General features: G+C 40.0%; 3 protein-coding genes across 5 annotated transcripts in view; 2 read left to right on the top strand and 1 right to left on the bottom strand.

The window, feature by feature from the left end:
* Positions 1-2,241: 2,241 nt before the first annotated feature.
* On the bottom strand, positions 2,242-4,986 carry gfer (growth factor, augmenter of liver regeneration (ERV1 homolog, S. cerevisiae)). Its single transcript, XM_071474192.1, has 3 exons — positions 4,576-4,986; positions 3,737-3,951; positions 2,242-3,297 (listed from the first exon to the last, which is right to left on the bottom strand). Exons 1-3 carry the CDS (start codon positions 4,783-4,785, stop codon positions 3,135-3,137), a joined length of 588 nt encoding a protein of 195 aa, XP_071330293.1. The 5' UTR covers positions 4,786-4,986; the 3' UTR covers positions 2,242-3,134.
* On the top strand, positions 4,933-10,123 carry drg2 (developmentally regulated GTP binding protein 2). The gene is made up of 14 exons (XM_071474191.1): positions 4,933-5,071; positions 5,282-5,375; positions 6,019-6,179; positions 6,385-6,474; positions 6,579-6,639; positions 6,901-6,991; positions 7,150-7,222; positions 7,595-7,685; positions 8,194-8,291; positions 8,380-8,456; positions 8,562-8,650; positions 8,762-8,820; positions 8,962-9,015; positions 9,775-10,123. The coding sequence occupies exons 2-14, from the start codon at positions 5,312-5,314 to the stop codon at positions 9,859-9,861; spliced, it is 1,095 nt and encodes a 364-aa protein (XP_071330292.1). The 5' UTR covers positions 4,933-5,071; positions 5,282-5,311; the 3' UTR covers positions 9,862-10,123.
* Positions 10,124-11,037: 914 nt separating this feature from the next.
* The window catches only part of myo15aa (myosin XVAa), a 52,508-nt gene continuing 47,230 nt past the window's right edge, over positions 11,038-16,315 (top strand). For all 3 annotated transcript variants that reach the window (XM_071474194.1, XM_071474193.1, XM_071474195.1), the window contains exon 1: positions 11,038-11,224. The gene's annotated coding sequence lies outside the window, so the exon portion shown is untranslated. The remainder of the gene's footprint in view (positions 11,225-16,315) is intronic.

Raw genomic sequence — 16,315 nt, forward strand, 5'->3', positions numbered from 1 at the left:
GTGAGTCGGGACGCGTTCATGAGCGATCGTGCCCGCGCCTCGCACTGTGATGGGATTGGCCATTTGTGATAGTCCTACGGAAATATTAAAATAATGGGAGCCACCGTGAGAGACTGGGAGTAAAATAAAGTGGAGGAGCACAATAAGCGAGGCTGTTGTGGCTGGTTCGTGACGCCATGGTTTAAATCTTAGTGTTAAATTTTACTGCAAAGTTGTCGATGCCTTAAAGGGCCACTCCAGTGATTTAGTATTAGTGCACACTGGAGGAAAAAAAATGGTCAAAATTAAAGCCAAGCTCCAAATACACTGGATCCTACGTTTCCCATAATGCAAGTGGATGGAATCAAATGTTAAGCTGCATTTTTTGCAATGTTGGCAGGATGGGAGTAACAAGAAAAACAATGGGGGTGTTCCCACATTATTTCAAGATGGTCAGCCCCAGTGCTCACCACGTCAGATAGCCTAAATAAACTAAATGAGCTACTTTTGCTGTGTCATGTAGCCTGTTTGTAGGCTAGCAGTTCATTACCAAGTGCAGATGCAGACAGTGTGCAGCTCCCATAAAATAAGACGAATCAATTGCATTAGTGGTAATATTGGATTTTATTTTGATGTAACTGCCAGTGGTGCCAACAAGTTGCTGACATCTGTAATTCTTTTCACCAAGTGGGAGATATTGTCGATATCAGACCCCTTATATCTGTGACTCAGAAGTCAGAGGTTGTTGTGAACGGTTTGTTCACAATTATGGTTTAAACAAAATGACACGTTAGATGCTCCCTGAATGGTACACCTTGTCCCTACTGACAATGCAGACTTTGTGGTGAAAATGTGAAGTCTCAGTCCAAACTGATCTACAAATGCATTGTGACCTGCATTAGTTTTAGAGGGGGTGAGTTTTCCCTTATCTGAAACACTGAATGCACCAACAAGAATGATAAAGGCGTATATAGTCCCTGCCTTCAGAGGTGGAAAAAGGGACAGTCGGGGAGATGTCAAGAAAGCTTGGCCTGTGCACTGAGACGGAGTCTAATCAAAATAAGTGAAAACATCTGTGTGGGTGTCCCATATTGAGTCTGTAATGTACAGGAATCAGCCAATAAAATTTCTACAAAATGACAAGTTTTTTTTATTGTGGGATATAAACTCCCAGCACATTTCTAAAACCACGACATTCCAAGATAAATATCACACAGTGAGCATGACCTCACAGTCCTGACCAGCAGCCACAGCCCCGAGCTTTTGTGACAGTTCCCTAGATCAGTTCACTTAAATCTAAATGTGGGAACCTCAAGGACTGAAGGCTACAAACAATATACTGAGATGGCCTGAATCGGACATCATTGATAATTTATAACACATGGCATGGAAAACTGCCCCATGATGACGTAGCTGCGCCAAATACCACATAATATTATAGTCACAAGTCACTTATCATGGGATGTTTTCCACTTAACATGGCCTCAACAATGACCATTTACTTGAACTGTATTAACATAAAAATGAACCACTCAGCTACTGCAGGTTTCTGTATGATAAGGTGATCCATTGTAAACCCCCTTTGAGGTAAATAAATAAATTAAATTGGCTTGACTTGACTGCCCAGTCCATGTATTCTGAGTACTAACACAATGTACTAAAACATTAAATTAACAGTTGATTAAATACAATTCTGATCACAGTCCTAACATGTTGCATGTGACACCGCCTCACAGATAAATGAAAACCTGAAACATTCACACAAACTGCTGCTCGGTGGCTAAAGTATTTCAGTAAGAGTCGAGTCCTGTACCAAGGGTGCTGTGAACCCAGGGACGTCACACACTAATATTAGATGAAATGTGTTATGAAAATGGCTAATTGAAGCGGCTGCCCTGTACAATATCATGCATACATGGCTCATGCCACTAGAGGGCAGTGACATCAAAGTTCAATATTTTCACATAAAAGTTAATTAGAGGAGGAGCATAAACATGGTGGTATAGAAAAGTAATTCAGACCAGGGTTGAGGATGAATGTGGATGTTTATATAATCCTACATAAACCTTTCAAGTGATCATGACCACAATAAAACATATATTAGCTGTGGAGGACTTGTTTTACTGTGTAAGTGTGTCCTTTACTGGTTCGGTTAAGAATTACCTGTTACCAAAGCCCAAAGTTGTATCTTCAAATGTGGTTGTTTTGTTTGACTGAAAAACTGTTTACACCGACACGAAACAGAGAAGCACAAGTAAATGATCACACTCAAATGATAATTTAATTAGAAAATTAAATCATTTCTAATTTCAGTGCTGAATTATGCAAATAAATCAACTTACTCTCCAGCTAAAGTACTTCACAACAAACACAACACACAAACTGAGTGTGGTATTACAATGAAAAAACAGTCTGTACCCATTACCATGTAAAATATAAGTATTGTGATAAATACTTTTCAAACATTTAAAAATATGTGATATTTTGTGTTGTAGTGGATATTCAGGTTCAAACAAGACTTCAAAACACAACTAATAACAGACCAGAAAACCACAGTTTTAATCAATAAATCCAGTTGTAAATAACTTACTACTCAATCAGTTGTGTCTGAAAAGATAATCCATAAGTGAAACTGGTCAAAAACACAAGCTTGAGTCTGGAATTCAATGTAAGAAAGAAAAAAAAAAAAAGATGTAGCATGTGAACAGATATTTATGTTACAGTCTGCTTGGTAATACAGCAAAGCAGAAAATAGCAAATAAATCTTTAAGAGAGCATTGAGAAGATGTGTCCCTGCACATTTTCAAGCACAAAAGACTGCTTGTTGAATTTCTATTCAAAACTTTTAAATCTCCTCAATAAACTGGAATAACAGCTGGTTCAGTGAAACTTATTTTACTATGAGTCTTAGTCCTTGAACTTGAGAAACAGAGAGGAATTATGTTTTATTAACAGATCAGTTGTATCAACTAACGACAAAGCAACACAAGCCGTTTGACTACCACACATTCTCATCCCATGAAGTTTCTCCACCACAGAGACCTGAGCTCCGTCTTTGTGGCGTCTCCACACAAAGTTTTGCACTGACAGGAAACGTTTCTCCTCTCGGGTCTCGGATCGGTCCTCAGATCTCTCAGCACTCCTGGCACAATTCCTCAGTCACAGGAACCATCTTTCCAGCCGTCTTTCCACCTCTCATCCACACGGGAGCAGTCAAACTCAGGCTTCCCAAGCCGGATATTAATGCCATTATGGAGATGACAGAACCACTGAGACAGAGCGTGGCGACTGCTGGTGTCTGGCTGATTAGTTTTTAATCTGTGGAGAGGAAATGATGTCACTCTAAAATTGCCTCATGTTACCTACTAACAACTTACAAGTAAGAGATGAGATAGCTGAAGATTTGCTTGTGCTAAAACTAAGGATAAGAAGACAATAGAGCTGTGGCTCTCAACTGCATTTCAATGCAAAGATATTGTAACTGCGACCAAAAATGTCAAGCAGGGTTTAAATCTCTGTACGTTGATAAAAATGTCAAACTAAAACAAACTAAAACCAGTGGCATGAAGCTAAAATACATATTTATTAACCTAAAACCATGTGGCATAGTGGCCATAGTATTGTGCTTTGAAGATAAAGGGGTGAAATGTGCAAAGCCACTTCTAAGACCCTTTTGCACAACTCTGCTCCAAGTTAAGACGCTACAACACCCGATATGTGACTGTATATTCAATCTAAAGGAGCACTGTGGTCTGACCTTTCTCTGAGGTCTTCTGCACATTCATCACAGGGGAAGAACTTGGAGAAAAGGTTGATGAACTGCCCCATCTCTTGCTGCTGGCTGGTGGATGGATTGTCAGGGTAATACGCTGCCATGGTATGCAGAAAGGACCAGGTGTTACGCCCCAGCTCCCCCCTGTCCAGTGGACACTGTGGGTCTTCTTGTGGCTCTGACTCAGCAGCTCGGACCTCCTGAAGGGTAAGAGTAGATGTTCAAAGCACAGCAGAGTCAATGAGCTGGTAATTTATATAGACACAGGCAGGGGAGCCAACTGCATTATGTCTTTTATTGTGGTTAATGTTGATTTGTGGCTGTGGCTGTGGTTAGACATACAAGCCAGAGTAGCCTTTATATCTTTACTGTCCAGTCCTACAGGCAGGGTCTCGGAGATAAGTATCAAATAAATGTAATAAATAGAAATGAATATAACTGATATATTGAATATAATATTGAATGGTTTGGACCAAGTGTGAAGACACGATTAATTGATTGTTCGACCCAAAGAAAACGAATCGTCAACTATTAACTATTAAAATAATCTGTAAAGTTATCGAGAATTAAAGTAAAATATACAAATGTCCTACACTTGGGTGCCAAGGAGCTGTGGCTCCACAGGTTGGGCACTGGTTTGACAACCATGCCGCCATCTCTTAGCAGGTATACTTTGTAATGCAGCACCAAAGCTCTGCCACAGTGACGAAGAAACAAATCATATCAGATCATAAATCATCATCTGGTCAAAACGAGTTTTATGACTATAAAAGTTCCCACAGTTCACGGAGAAAACCTGCCGACCCGCCTTGACCTCATGTCACCTGTGTAGCAGCTGTCGCCTGTTTCTTCTGGACCTTCATCCACGATTTAAAGTCCGTACAAGCCCTGCACGGCTTCTTTTTCACCTCCCCGGTCTCCTCCTGCCCTTTACCGGAGCTGTCCTCCGGGTGTCCACCGACAGCAAACGGGAAACCTTCAAACCCGGTGGGGTTGGAGGCAGATGATCCCCTCGGTCCTGTGGGCGCAGCCATGTTCGCTCCTTACATTAGCTAATGACCGACGGACCTGCGATGGAGACACGCACCACCCGTCAATGGACGCATTATGTGTATTTAATTTCGTGTCCTCGTCATGGTGAAGCTTCACACTTCTTGAGTCCCGACGACCGATGTTAGCGGTGCCACTGCATGAGGCGATAGTTTCGTCGGAGTGACGGAGTTTCCTTGTTTCCCCCGGACCTTTTACAGGCACGAAACGTGTTCCGGTTGGGGATGTCGGTTATGTGTGCATGCCGCCGAGTGTAGCCTCTGTCAAAGTGTAAATATCTATCATTTTACTACATTTTAAACCCTTGACATTGCATGTGATTTATGCGGATACTCATTTAGAGCTCTACTTGCTGACTCACTGTTGTTGTTGTGTCCGTTTGCCAACTGTTTAGTAGCATTGTTAGCCGGTTAGCCGGGAGGCTAACAAAGCTAACAACTGTTCAGTGACACGTTTGTGTTTTTATCTTCTCCCCGACAGAGCAGCTGTAACAACACCTGAACCGCCGCTATGGGGATCTTGGAGAAAATCGCGGAAATAGAGAAAGAAATTTCTCGGACACAGAAAAACAAAGGTGAGAGAGAGAGATCAGACTTGGGGCTAACTGTTAGCTACATCATGGATGAACTTGCAGCCAGCTGTGTGTGTGTGTGTGTGTGTGTGTGTGTGTGTGTGTACTTGTGCTTGCTACATAGTAAGGACCAAATAAAGTATTTTACTAACAGAGTTAGGACATTTTGGGAAAGTGAGGACATTTTGGCCGGTCCTCACTTTTTGAGACACCTTCAAATCACATTTTGAGGGTTAAGACTTGGTTTTAGAGTTATGGTTAGAATTAGGTTTAGGTTTAGGTTAGGGTCAGGGTTAGGGTTAGGCACTCAGGTGTGATGGTTAAGGTTAGGGTAAGGGGCTAGGGAATGCATTATGTCAATGAGTGTCCCCACAAAGATGGAAGTACAGGTATGTGTGTGTGTGTGTGTGCTGTCAGCCTTGTGTTACTCATTAATATCTCAAGGAGAGAGTGAATTGACACCTTTAGCTTGATAACAGTTCTCACCCAGTAATCACCACAATAAAAGAACAATCCTCCATTATCATTTTCATCTCTAAGTAAAATTCGGACATTATTTGACCCTTTTAAATTGACCTTCAGTGTCATCAAACCTCGCAAAATAAGCCCTTGAGTTACAATTTGTTTCTGTCTTTCTTTCCTCCAGCTACTGAGTACCATCTCGGTTTGCTCAAGGCCAAGCTTGCCAAATACAGAGCTCAGCTTCTGGAGCCCTCCAAGTCAGCGGGGGCCAAAGGTGAGGGCTTCGATGTCATGAAATCAGGAGATGCCCGTGTTGCCCTTATTGGTTTTCCCTCTGTGGGTAAGGTACGTCGACATGGTGGATGATGGGTTGTTGTTCTGGGTCTCTAATGAAATAATCCAACAGAATATGCTGTTCTTTGTTTTGGGACCATGTGTCTTGATACTCTACTGTATTTCAACAAACAAAGCATTTAACCAAGCCAGCAGTCTGTGAAGTGCTAAAGATTCAATGTGTTGGTCTAATATTACTTTTTGTTGTGTCCTGCAGTCCACCTTCCTGAGTTTGATGACATCAACTGCCAGTGAAGCTGCTTCCTATGAATTCACTACCCTCACCTGCATACCTGGTGTCATAGATGTAAACATATACCCTTACACCAATATATATCTTCTCATATGCAACTTTAAAATGGTGATGAACAACTTAATGAGTCATTTACACTGTTATTTGTTGCACTTCAGTACAAAGGGGCCAACATCCAGTTGCTAGATCTGCCAGGAATCATTGAGGGTGCTGCACAAGGTATAATAACTTTCATGTTGTTGTAAATTGTTTGAGACCCAAGTGAGCAGGAATTGCAGATTTGTAATGTATCTGTTTGGCTGTTATGGTTTAACTTTATCACAGTTCTTAATGGATGATTAACAAATAAGTAATCATTGGGGGGTTGGCATGGCCTACATGTCGGAAATATTGATTGTGACAGCAAGGATTCCTTTAGCTTAGAGAAAAGACCTAGCTTCCAGGCCATAGTGATATACTGACCTTTGACCTTTTTTGTAGGTAAGGGTAGAGGTCGGCAGGTCATTGCTGTTGCCAGGACAGCAGATGTTGTCATCATGATGTTGGATGCTACCAAAGGAGATGTTCAGAGGTATGTGAGGCTCTCTGTTTTTGTGTGTAAGCAAGTTGGTTAGAAGGGATTGTAGGGATATGAGAGTATAATGTTTTCATATATATATATATATATATATATATATATATATATTTATTTATTTTTTTTATTTTTTTATTTTTTTATTTTTTTTCTAGAGAACTTCTAGAAAAAGAGTTGGAGTCAGTGGGCATCAGACTCAACAGGACAAAACCCAATATTTATTTCAAGGTACTGTTTCCATTTTCTCATCCTTTTGCATTTCTTGGTGATATTCGTGGAGACCACGAATATCAGCAGCTAATTTCACAAAGATCTGGCTTAGTTTTCAAGATATGATGCCATGTTAAGTGTTGGTTGTTTTTGACCTGATGGTGGGAGAACATAAAATTGGTGGGGATCCACTGGTTGGCCAAATGACCACCAAATGACCTTTTCAGTAGTTGTCCAGCTACCTTGCTCTGTTTGTGCTGGATGGACAAACCAACTGACATAACACTCAAAAGCAAAAACAAAAAGATTTGTCATCTTCAAAAAGAAATACTTGAAATGTCATATTAAACTTTGTCAAATTATATATACTTCTGTGGTCTCTCCCTGCAGCCCAAGAAAGGTGGCGGCCTCTCCTACAACTCCACAGTTCCTCTCACCCAATGCTCAGAGAAACTCGTTCAGCTCATCCTTCATGAATACAGTATCCTTCATTCTGTTAGTGACAGAGGAGACAGACACGTGAACATTTCCTTGTCTCTGTCTGTCCCTCCCTCTCTCTTGCTGTCTCTAGTTTTTCCCACCAGTAAAGGAATTTGTGGAATATCGTAGATTGTAGAAATGTAGTGCATACAAGGAAATCAGGGGATAAAATATTTGGGTTAAGTAGAGGTACATGGAATTAACAACTTGCATGCTTTACAAGAATTTGTTTTACAAGGTTATTTACACCTCAAACCTTTTATTCTGAACTATAAAACAACAGTCTGCAAAACACAGGAAAAACATGTTGGAAACCTTGGAAGCTATCTGACTTAAGCAGGGTTAGGGTTAGGGTTATGGAAAGTCATGAAAAAATTGGCATTTTACCTTAGGACCACTGTGGAAATCCAAAGTGTCTATGTGTCAATCTCTCCTAAGCTTTTAATGGACTTCACTCTTCAATGACTGGCAACAGCACCTGGTTAATTTCTTTAAGCCCTTCTCCTCAGAAATCTTTAATGCAGAAGTCCTCTTCAGGGAGGACAGCACACCAGACGAGTTCATCGATGTCATCGTTGGGAACAGAGTTTACATGCCTTGTCTATATGTAGGTCACTAATCATCAGGATGTTATGTCAAGGCTTTGCATCTTTTAACTGTTTAGAGACCTTACATATTGTTTGTGTGATTTACAGGTGTACAATAAGGTGGATCAAATCTCCATTGAGGAAGTGGACCGCCTGGCTCACAGACCTCACAGTGTTGTCATCAGGTGTGATTAAGAGTAGTTTTGGTCAAACGCTGTCATATCTCCATCTGCATATATGTAAATGAGTTAAACTGCTCTCCCCCTTTTCTGTGCTTGTGTGTACTTCAGTTGTGGAATGAAACTGAACCTGGATTACCTTTTGGAGACGCTGTGGGAATACCTGGCTCTGATTTGCATTTATACCAAGAAAAGAGGAGGTACACTCACATTTGCCCTCAGTCAACTATTAGTCTGTTACATGTACACGATGAATACATTGGTTTTAAATTCACTTTTTTTTAAATAAATTTCTTATTTTTTCCATGAAGAGCGCCCAGACTTTAATGATGCCATCATCATGAGAAGAGGAGCAAGTGTAGAACATGTGGTACGTAAAATGCTTATGTATGCACATATCCATGTATTAGATTAACCATTTTAGAACACTCATATGTGCATTATAAGCATACCTAGGTAAAGAATCAATATGAATGGTCATAAACACGCCTGTTTTGTTTTCTCTCTGCAGTGCCATCGAATCCACAGAACCTTAGCCAGCCAGTTCAAATATGCCCTCGTTTGGGTAAGTTCAGGTTTTCAGAGGCATTGACCTTCTGAAAATGTACTTGTTTGCCTTGTATCCCATAAACTGTTTGAACCATCTCTCTCTAATGTTGACCTGTGCATAAGAACAAACAGTTTGTAGATGTTATGAGTGTGGGGCATCAGGCACACAGTGACTGTTGTACCTCTAATGGTGGCATTAGAGCTGCAGTGGTGCACAAAAATCATGATCATGTTTTTGTTACAAATATGTTGTACATATTTACATTTTGTGAAATATTTTAATTTTACATGGATTCTGCAGCAGAGATGTTTGCACTGGAAATGTGTTTACCCAAATTTGACAGTGGAAGTGGCTCCGACACATATTGCATAATTTCCTGAAATGAATAATTGGGGAACTTTGGTTTAGATGTGTAAGATGAGAAGCTCAGACAGAAACACTCGGTACTATCAGCACTTTGCTCACTTTGACTTCCTAAGTGAAGATCACCCTTTGAGCTAAAGCTGGTTTTACTGTACTATGATACATGAGAGGCAGAGAGCAGATGCAGAAGAGAGAACATGTTTCATTTTCAGACCTCCTCAACAAATGTGACTATTACGACAGCTACTGTTAAATTGTACAATTAATTCAGTAATTATCATGCCTTTTTTATTAAAGCGTTATTCTAGTGCACCAGTCACTAGTGATCAGTAACTTGGTTCCCAAAATCCAGTTCAGTAATTTAAGACCTTTGAAACACATTGTTTCTGCTCTCTTCTTTTGGTCCTGCAGGGAACCAGTACCAAGTACAGCCCACAGAGGGTCGGCCTGACACACATCATGGAGCACGAGGACGTCATCCAGATCGTTAAGAAGTAAAAACAAGCTTCTGACTGGACAGAGGAGAGACTGAGCAGGAAGAGTTTAAATGGGGAAAAAAGTACTGTACAGTAGATATACAGCAATGGAAAATAACCACCATTCTTATTTTGTATATGATAATCAACAAAACAAAAAACTGAAGAGAAGCCAGATCTGAGTTGGTTGTGAACAGAAACTGGTGTATTTTACCTTTTAAGATAAAGAAGATACATTAATTCTGAGAGTGAAAACAGGCAAAATAATAAAGTCCATAAAACAAGTAATAAGTCCTTGTGTTTATTTTATTGAATCAGTTTCACCTTCATCCCCTCCAGGCATATTTCAAGATATGAAATTACACTGCTTGAACTTGTCTGGCATGCTTTTTTTCTCACAAAAGTTAAAATACTGCTTTTAAAATTTCCATCTACTCCATTAAAAATAAACTAGCTATGTTAGTATTTAATAATAATATTTAGGTCAAAGTATCTAACAGTAATGTTTTTGGCTGGCTGTTTGGAAGAATCAGACACAACGGTGACCTTATACATTTATATCAACTTAACAAATGGTGGCCTATTTACACATTCAGCAGAAATGGAGCAACATGCGCATTCAAATGAAGTCGTTTAAGTTGCACACTGGACCACTGGCTTCCAAACCACCAACCAGCTCGTGCTCATTAGCAGATGAATATGAAAATATAAGTTTTGCACAGTGAAGATGAAACATCCAATCCAAGAAATATTTGTACCTTTCACTGAAGAAAAAGTAGCAATACTAGAGTAGAAATACTCTTGTCACATGTAAAAGTTCTGTATTTAAATATCAAGAAAGTATTATGGTCTATAATAACTTGTAACTTAATAGTATTAAGTAGCAGAAAGTGCCTCTATATTGTACTTATCTACATTACATATGATGAGATAAAAATCCCCATTAAATATACAGTAAGTTCTCACTGCTTTATCTCCTGATGCCTCCTCAGCTGGACTGTGCAGGTGAGGGTCGGTCACTGCCCCCATCCCTGCTGCCCTGCTGTCTGTGCCGCTGTCCCCGGTGCTCCAAGGCAGCCTGACCATTTTTCTTTCAGAAAGCATGGACTCCCTGCCAATGCTCCCCATTCACCCGCACACACACAAGCACAATACCACCATTAAATATTCACAAGCATCTCTTTGGTCCAGGAGAGGAGGACTGAGTGGGAGGCTTTAGGAGAGAGCGAGAGAGGGGGGACGTGAGTTGACACTGCTGGCTTTAAAGATGCCGTAAAGATGTCTCGTCAGAGTGAGTCATGGATGGAGAGATTCTGCTTTGGAATAACCTGAAGAGGAGAGAAATGATGGAGGGATAACATCGTGGAGAAAAAGAAAACACAAAGGTACGGTCGACTGGGTGTGTATTGTGTGGAGCAGGCATGACACTTGATGCTGCTTGGCTCCATATGGCATGGCTAAGTGTGAGTGTGAGTGTGTGTGTATGTAGCGAGTGAACACAAGCAAGAACTGTGTGTTTTATTGGAGTTATTTTTATAAACCTTGCCTTCATGTAGTTTGGTGTTTAAAGAATGAATTTCTGAAAGTAAGTTTAGTCCTAGTGAGTTCAAAGCAGCAGAAAACAGTTCACACGCTGACCTCCCACCACTCAGATTCAGTGTAGCGTGGGAGCTTTCCCAGGTGTAATTAACATTAATCCAACCTACTTGTTTTTAAAAGGCAATATTAGAGACTGGGCTGAACTTAACTGCAGTGCGTCGATGAATCTTTTGGTCATGTTGTGTACATCATCTTGTAAAAACAGCAGCTGAATTCCAGGTGTAAAGTCACAGCTACTGATACTGAGGCACCAGAAAAAATAGTTTACCACCTCTCAGTTTAGCTTTTTAACTGACTGAACATACAAGTTTTCCTGGGTATAGCCTTTGTGTGGGACTAACCAGTAACCGGATCAGAGACTGAGCACATACTGTATGACTTTAAGAGCCAGCAATGCTTCCACGACTCTTAACTGCATGCTTAAGTGACTGAAACCTAAGAGCTCCTCTCCCTTTAGTTGGGCAGCATTAATTACATGTTTGCTTTTACATCATGGTAGAAATGGTACAAATTATAATCAGCTCTTCCTGGAAGATTTTACCTACCTTCTCTAGTAGTGCCTTGTCATGATTTGGAGAGCAATTAGATATGTGTTGCTTTTTCTTCCTGGAAGGAAATGACAGCTACTGTAGATTTACAAGAGAAATTCAGCTTTAAAACCAGATTTCTGCTAAAAGACGATGGTATGTTAATGCTATTATGTGTTATTTTTGCTTTTGCATTAGCACTGAATGTGGTGCAGGCTTTACAAAAACTCACAACTTATCTGATATTAAAATATATGTGTGTACATTTTCTACAGCCATCGCTCAGCCAACAAACAACTCTCTGATCAACTAGTGTCACCTGCTGTATAAAAGTGTCACTGGAAAAAAACAGTACCCCCATGAACTTCTGTTCAGGACCAGGAGAGAAACAAGTGAATTTATTTCTGATTATTATTTAAAACCATAATATATATATTTTTTCTGTCTGATAGAATATACACTCATGATACCAGCCATAGACAATGTTCTCAGTGTTTGAGGGAGCTACCAGGAGCCCGATTACTTTGTCTCTTCTGCCCTCTTCTGCTTCAACCTGCTCATTACAAGAAACTGCTTCAGCGCTGAGAATCTCGGTACACAGTCTGCTTGACCAGTGAGAGACTGAAGAGGGAAAAGCCTGACTCAGCTAATCGTAGACTCACTGTAGGGCGGAATGACAAAATGTTGCTTTTGTAAGTGACAGTTTTCCTTAAATCGGCCTGTGGTGGAATAAATGAGGAGTTGAGGAGTTTAACTAGGAGCCAGATTCTTAGTGTTATTCTTCAGTATTAGGAGGGATCTTGCAGACAGTAACACACATGAGGTTAAACATCAGCTTAAAGTTTTCACACTATGATTTTATGACTCAGCATATAATAATTGATGAGGAAGCCAGCCTTGTTATATTAAGAACATTTAAATAGTGAATTCACAATACAAGTGTTGTCTCAACTTTTATTTTGGCTCAGTATGGATGGAGACAAAGCAGATTTAAGCCCACGTATATGCAGAAAATCCTTGTTTATTTAGCTCGAGTTTTACTGCTTCACAATTAAAGTTTTGTTCACCAAACCAAAAGTGCACTCTGTACTACAAAAGACTCAAATGTGGACCAGTATAGAGCTTTATTTTTTTTTTTTTACAAGCAAACAGGGATATTGTGAGCACATGAATAACTAGTCTTGGTTATGCCCATGGACTGAGCATTTGTACCTTTGTGTTTTACATAAGGTAAAGACTGACAGACTGTGCTGCAGTACATCTACCTTTGTGTTACGATCATCTCTTTTAAGGCCTGTGACAAGTGGTCAGATCGTTGTCTGTGCTTCTTGTCCACTGATGTTTGTTTAGGGGATAAATTAGCCCATTGATGCACATAAAGAAGCAGAGCTGCACAGAGAAACACTAATCCGACACTCACTCATTCATAGGTTCCCTTGCAAGCGAGATGCGCATTGAGAGAGAGAGGAAGCCAGTGTCATCCCATAAATACATATTCATCATATTCTTTAGTAACTTTAGAAATGACCACGACTCCTTGAATTACATCACAAAAAGAAAAGAATATGGAACATGCAAAGGTTGTGGCACCAGCCGCAAGGAGTCATGGCGCAAAAAGATTAAATATGAGAACAGAGGTGCAAGAAAATCTGATGTTTTTAGACAGTTTTCCTTAAAAATGTGATGTTCAGCTAAACCTATTTTTGTACTGTCTAAAAACATTTTATTTACAAAATAATCACACTCTTAGCTGATGTGTAGGCCTGCACTGGCAATTGTGTGTGTGTGTGTGTGTGTGTGTGTGTGAGAGAGAGAGAGAGAGAGAAAAGGAGAGAGAAAGGGAGAGAGGGAGGCTTTTTGTAGTATGTGTGTATGTGTGTTCTGATAAGGCTCCACAAAACACACACACACAAATGTTTCACAACCTATTGTCACTGCAGAGGTTTCATAACAAATCACTCTTCAGGCTGTGACGTTCGGACACCAGTGCAGGATGATGATAACGCACTGTATGTGTGTGTGTGTGTCTGTGTAATTCTGTCATTAACGCACAATGAACCTGCCCAAACAGTACAAGTGCAGCATGTTTACTAAGAAACCTAATCGCTGCACTACTGATGCATGGATTGATGTAAAAAGTAAACTTATACCTGAACCCCCTCTGTTCTCGCTCCAGTCACTATGGTATATTTGTACTGTGGAGGTATAGATAGTCACTGAAGCTTCACTGAAGCAACAGAGGATATGTTTACCATTGATGGCCCATTGTGTGTCCAAATGGTCTATGTAATTTAAGGGAACTGAAGTGAATTGTGCGTGTGTGTGGGCAGAGGGATATAAAACATCAGCAGAGGGTCCACATGAGGAGCAGGAGTCAGTTCAGCCTCACAGAAGCCAGTGAAAGTCTTTTTTTTTGGCCCAGATAGTGAGTGGGTTCATCTGACACTTTGACATTTGTGGATGATAAGAGCTCTAAATATCAGTCACTGTTACTCAAAAGGACAAATAAGGTAAGCTACTCCAACACCAAATGCTTAGTATATTTATAGATGTCATGCATCGTACATATTCGTGGGAGGATGTGGCTTAAAGCTTTGAATAATTTTGTCCAATTAAATCTAAATGTTCACCACATCTGTCTGCACAGCTTTACCCTGCTTGTCTGTTTGATGAACTTGCTATAGCTTAATGGGTTTACACTACCACTGATGCTCAAGCTGTCCAGCGGCTCTCTGTAGAGACAGAAAAGTAAGAATGAGGAGTTCATTGGTTGGATTTTTCCAGATGTTAAAACGGGGCCTCTCTATGTGGAGTTTTGGAGTGGGTTCCCTCCAGGTACTCCGGCTTCCTCCCACAGTCCAAACAAATGCACAGTAGGTTAATTGGTGACTCTAAATTGCCCGTAGGTGTGAGTGTGAGCATGAATGGTTGTTTGTCTCTATATGTCAGCCCTGTGATAGACTGGCGTCTTGTCCAGGGTGTGCCCCGCCCTAAATATAAGATGTTTAGATAATGGATGGATGGATGGAAAATGGTGTTATCACTCATTTCACTAAGGGGTAGAAAAGTATATAACTCATTTCTTTATTTCTTCTGTTCACACATACGATGGAATGGTAGAAATGTACACATCATTAATTGTAAATATTATTTTCTTCTTTTCTTTCAAATTAAGTAGAAATTATCACTCATCAATAACAATCAGTGACAGTTCTCTCTGGATTAACCTTCATGAAGTATATAAAGTTGATTAAAGCCTGCCAGCTTTGTACTACTACATACTGTATACTTCATTTACAAAGTACTGATGAATCCATCTGGCATGCACAAATGTACAAATTACATGCATTGACCTTATTAGGGTGTTATAATATTAGAGCTATCAATTAAAAAATGTTTCTACAAATTTATAACTTGATAGTTAAAATACCAACTTATCAGTTACCTCCATTGTGAAACCTGGACGGACTGGCTCTGTGCTGTGGTATTAAAATACACTCATTGACCTGATGAATATCTTGAACTTTTATTGTTTGCCCATCATTTTGGTGACATTTTCAAACATTTATCAGTCAAAACTGCTGCATAACAGATACCCAGAGACATAATTAATCTTTTTTTTCCTTTTGACTGACTTCTGGATATTTTTGTATAGAAGTTATTGTGGTGGATTCTGGGGACGTGGCTTGGAAAGCACACTTAACCCAAGCTTGTGATTGTGTTGATCTAGAAATAGATACATTTTGTATCTGTCCATGTAAAGTCTGATGATTTTTATCTTATTCGATAAGATATTACTCATTTGAAACTACCACTAAACACTAGTATTTAAATTCATTTATAACATATATATTTATTTTCATATATATTTGTAACATGTTAGTGTCAAAATGAGCAGCTTATTTTTGGGTCTATTTATAGCAGTTGATCCAGCCAGGTGTTGCTGTTTGACCCTCTGTCTTCTATGTGTTAGCAGCCGCCGGCGTCTCCCCATTGTCAAGTTGCAGGGTAATCAGGCAGCGAAGGTTAAGACCTGAATGGGGCTTAAAGGCTTACAGGAAACCTGAGTCCAGTCTCCTCATTCTCTGGTCTCACCTCAGTCTGCAAAGACACTCTCCATCTGTCACTGTCTTTCAGTCTGTCCATCATTTTCCTCCTATATTTAACATCCATTTTTTATAGAATCAAATAAGATGTTTCCAGGGGCAGTTATTAAAAAGGGGTAGTGTGAAATGTTGATTAAATATAGTCAGGATGCTGTGACTTTGACCCTCATTGCACACTGTATCATCTTTGCAGTCACCGTTTTTAGTGTATTTATAGCAGCATGGCTCTCGGGGTGGTTTATGT

Source organism: Trachinotus anak, unplaced genomic scaffold, assembly GCF_046630095.1.
Source record: "Trachinotus anak isolate AG129_WGS33_773 ecotype Australia unplaced genomic scaffold, CSIRO_AGI_Tana_v1 ptg000003l, whole genome shotgun sequence".
Taxonomy (NCBI): Eukaryota; Metazoa; Chordata; class Actinopteri; order Carangiformes; family Carangidae; genus Trachinotus; species Trachinotus anak.

Coding starts and splice junctions, on each gene's coding strand:
- gfer (XM_071474192.1), bottom strand. CDS start 4,785: ATGGCTGCGCCCACAGGACCGAGGGGATCATCTGCCTCCAACCCCACC. Junction 3,952..4,575: donor AGGCGACAGCTGCTACACAG/GTGACATGAGGT, acceptor CTTACCCTTCAG/GAGGTCCGAGCTGCTGAGTC. Junction 3,298..3,736: donor GCAGAAGACCTCAGAGAAAG/GTCAGACCACAG, acceptor TCCTCTCCACAG/ATTAAAAACTAATCAGCCAG.
- drg2 (XM_071474191.1), top strand. CDS start 5,312: ATGGGGATCTTGGAGAAAATCGCGGAAATAGAGAAAGAAATTTCTCGG. Junction 6,180..6,384: donor GTTTTCCCTCTGTGGGTAAG/GTACGTCGACAT, acceptor TGTGTCCTGCAG/TCCACCTTCCTGAGTTTGAT. Junction 6,992..7,149: donor ACCAAAGGAGATGTTCAGAG/GTATGTGAGGCT, acceptor TTTTTTTTCTAG/AGAACTTCTAGAAAAAGAGT.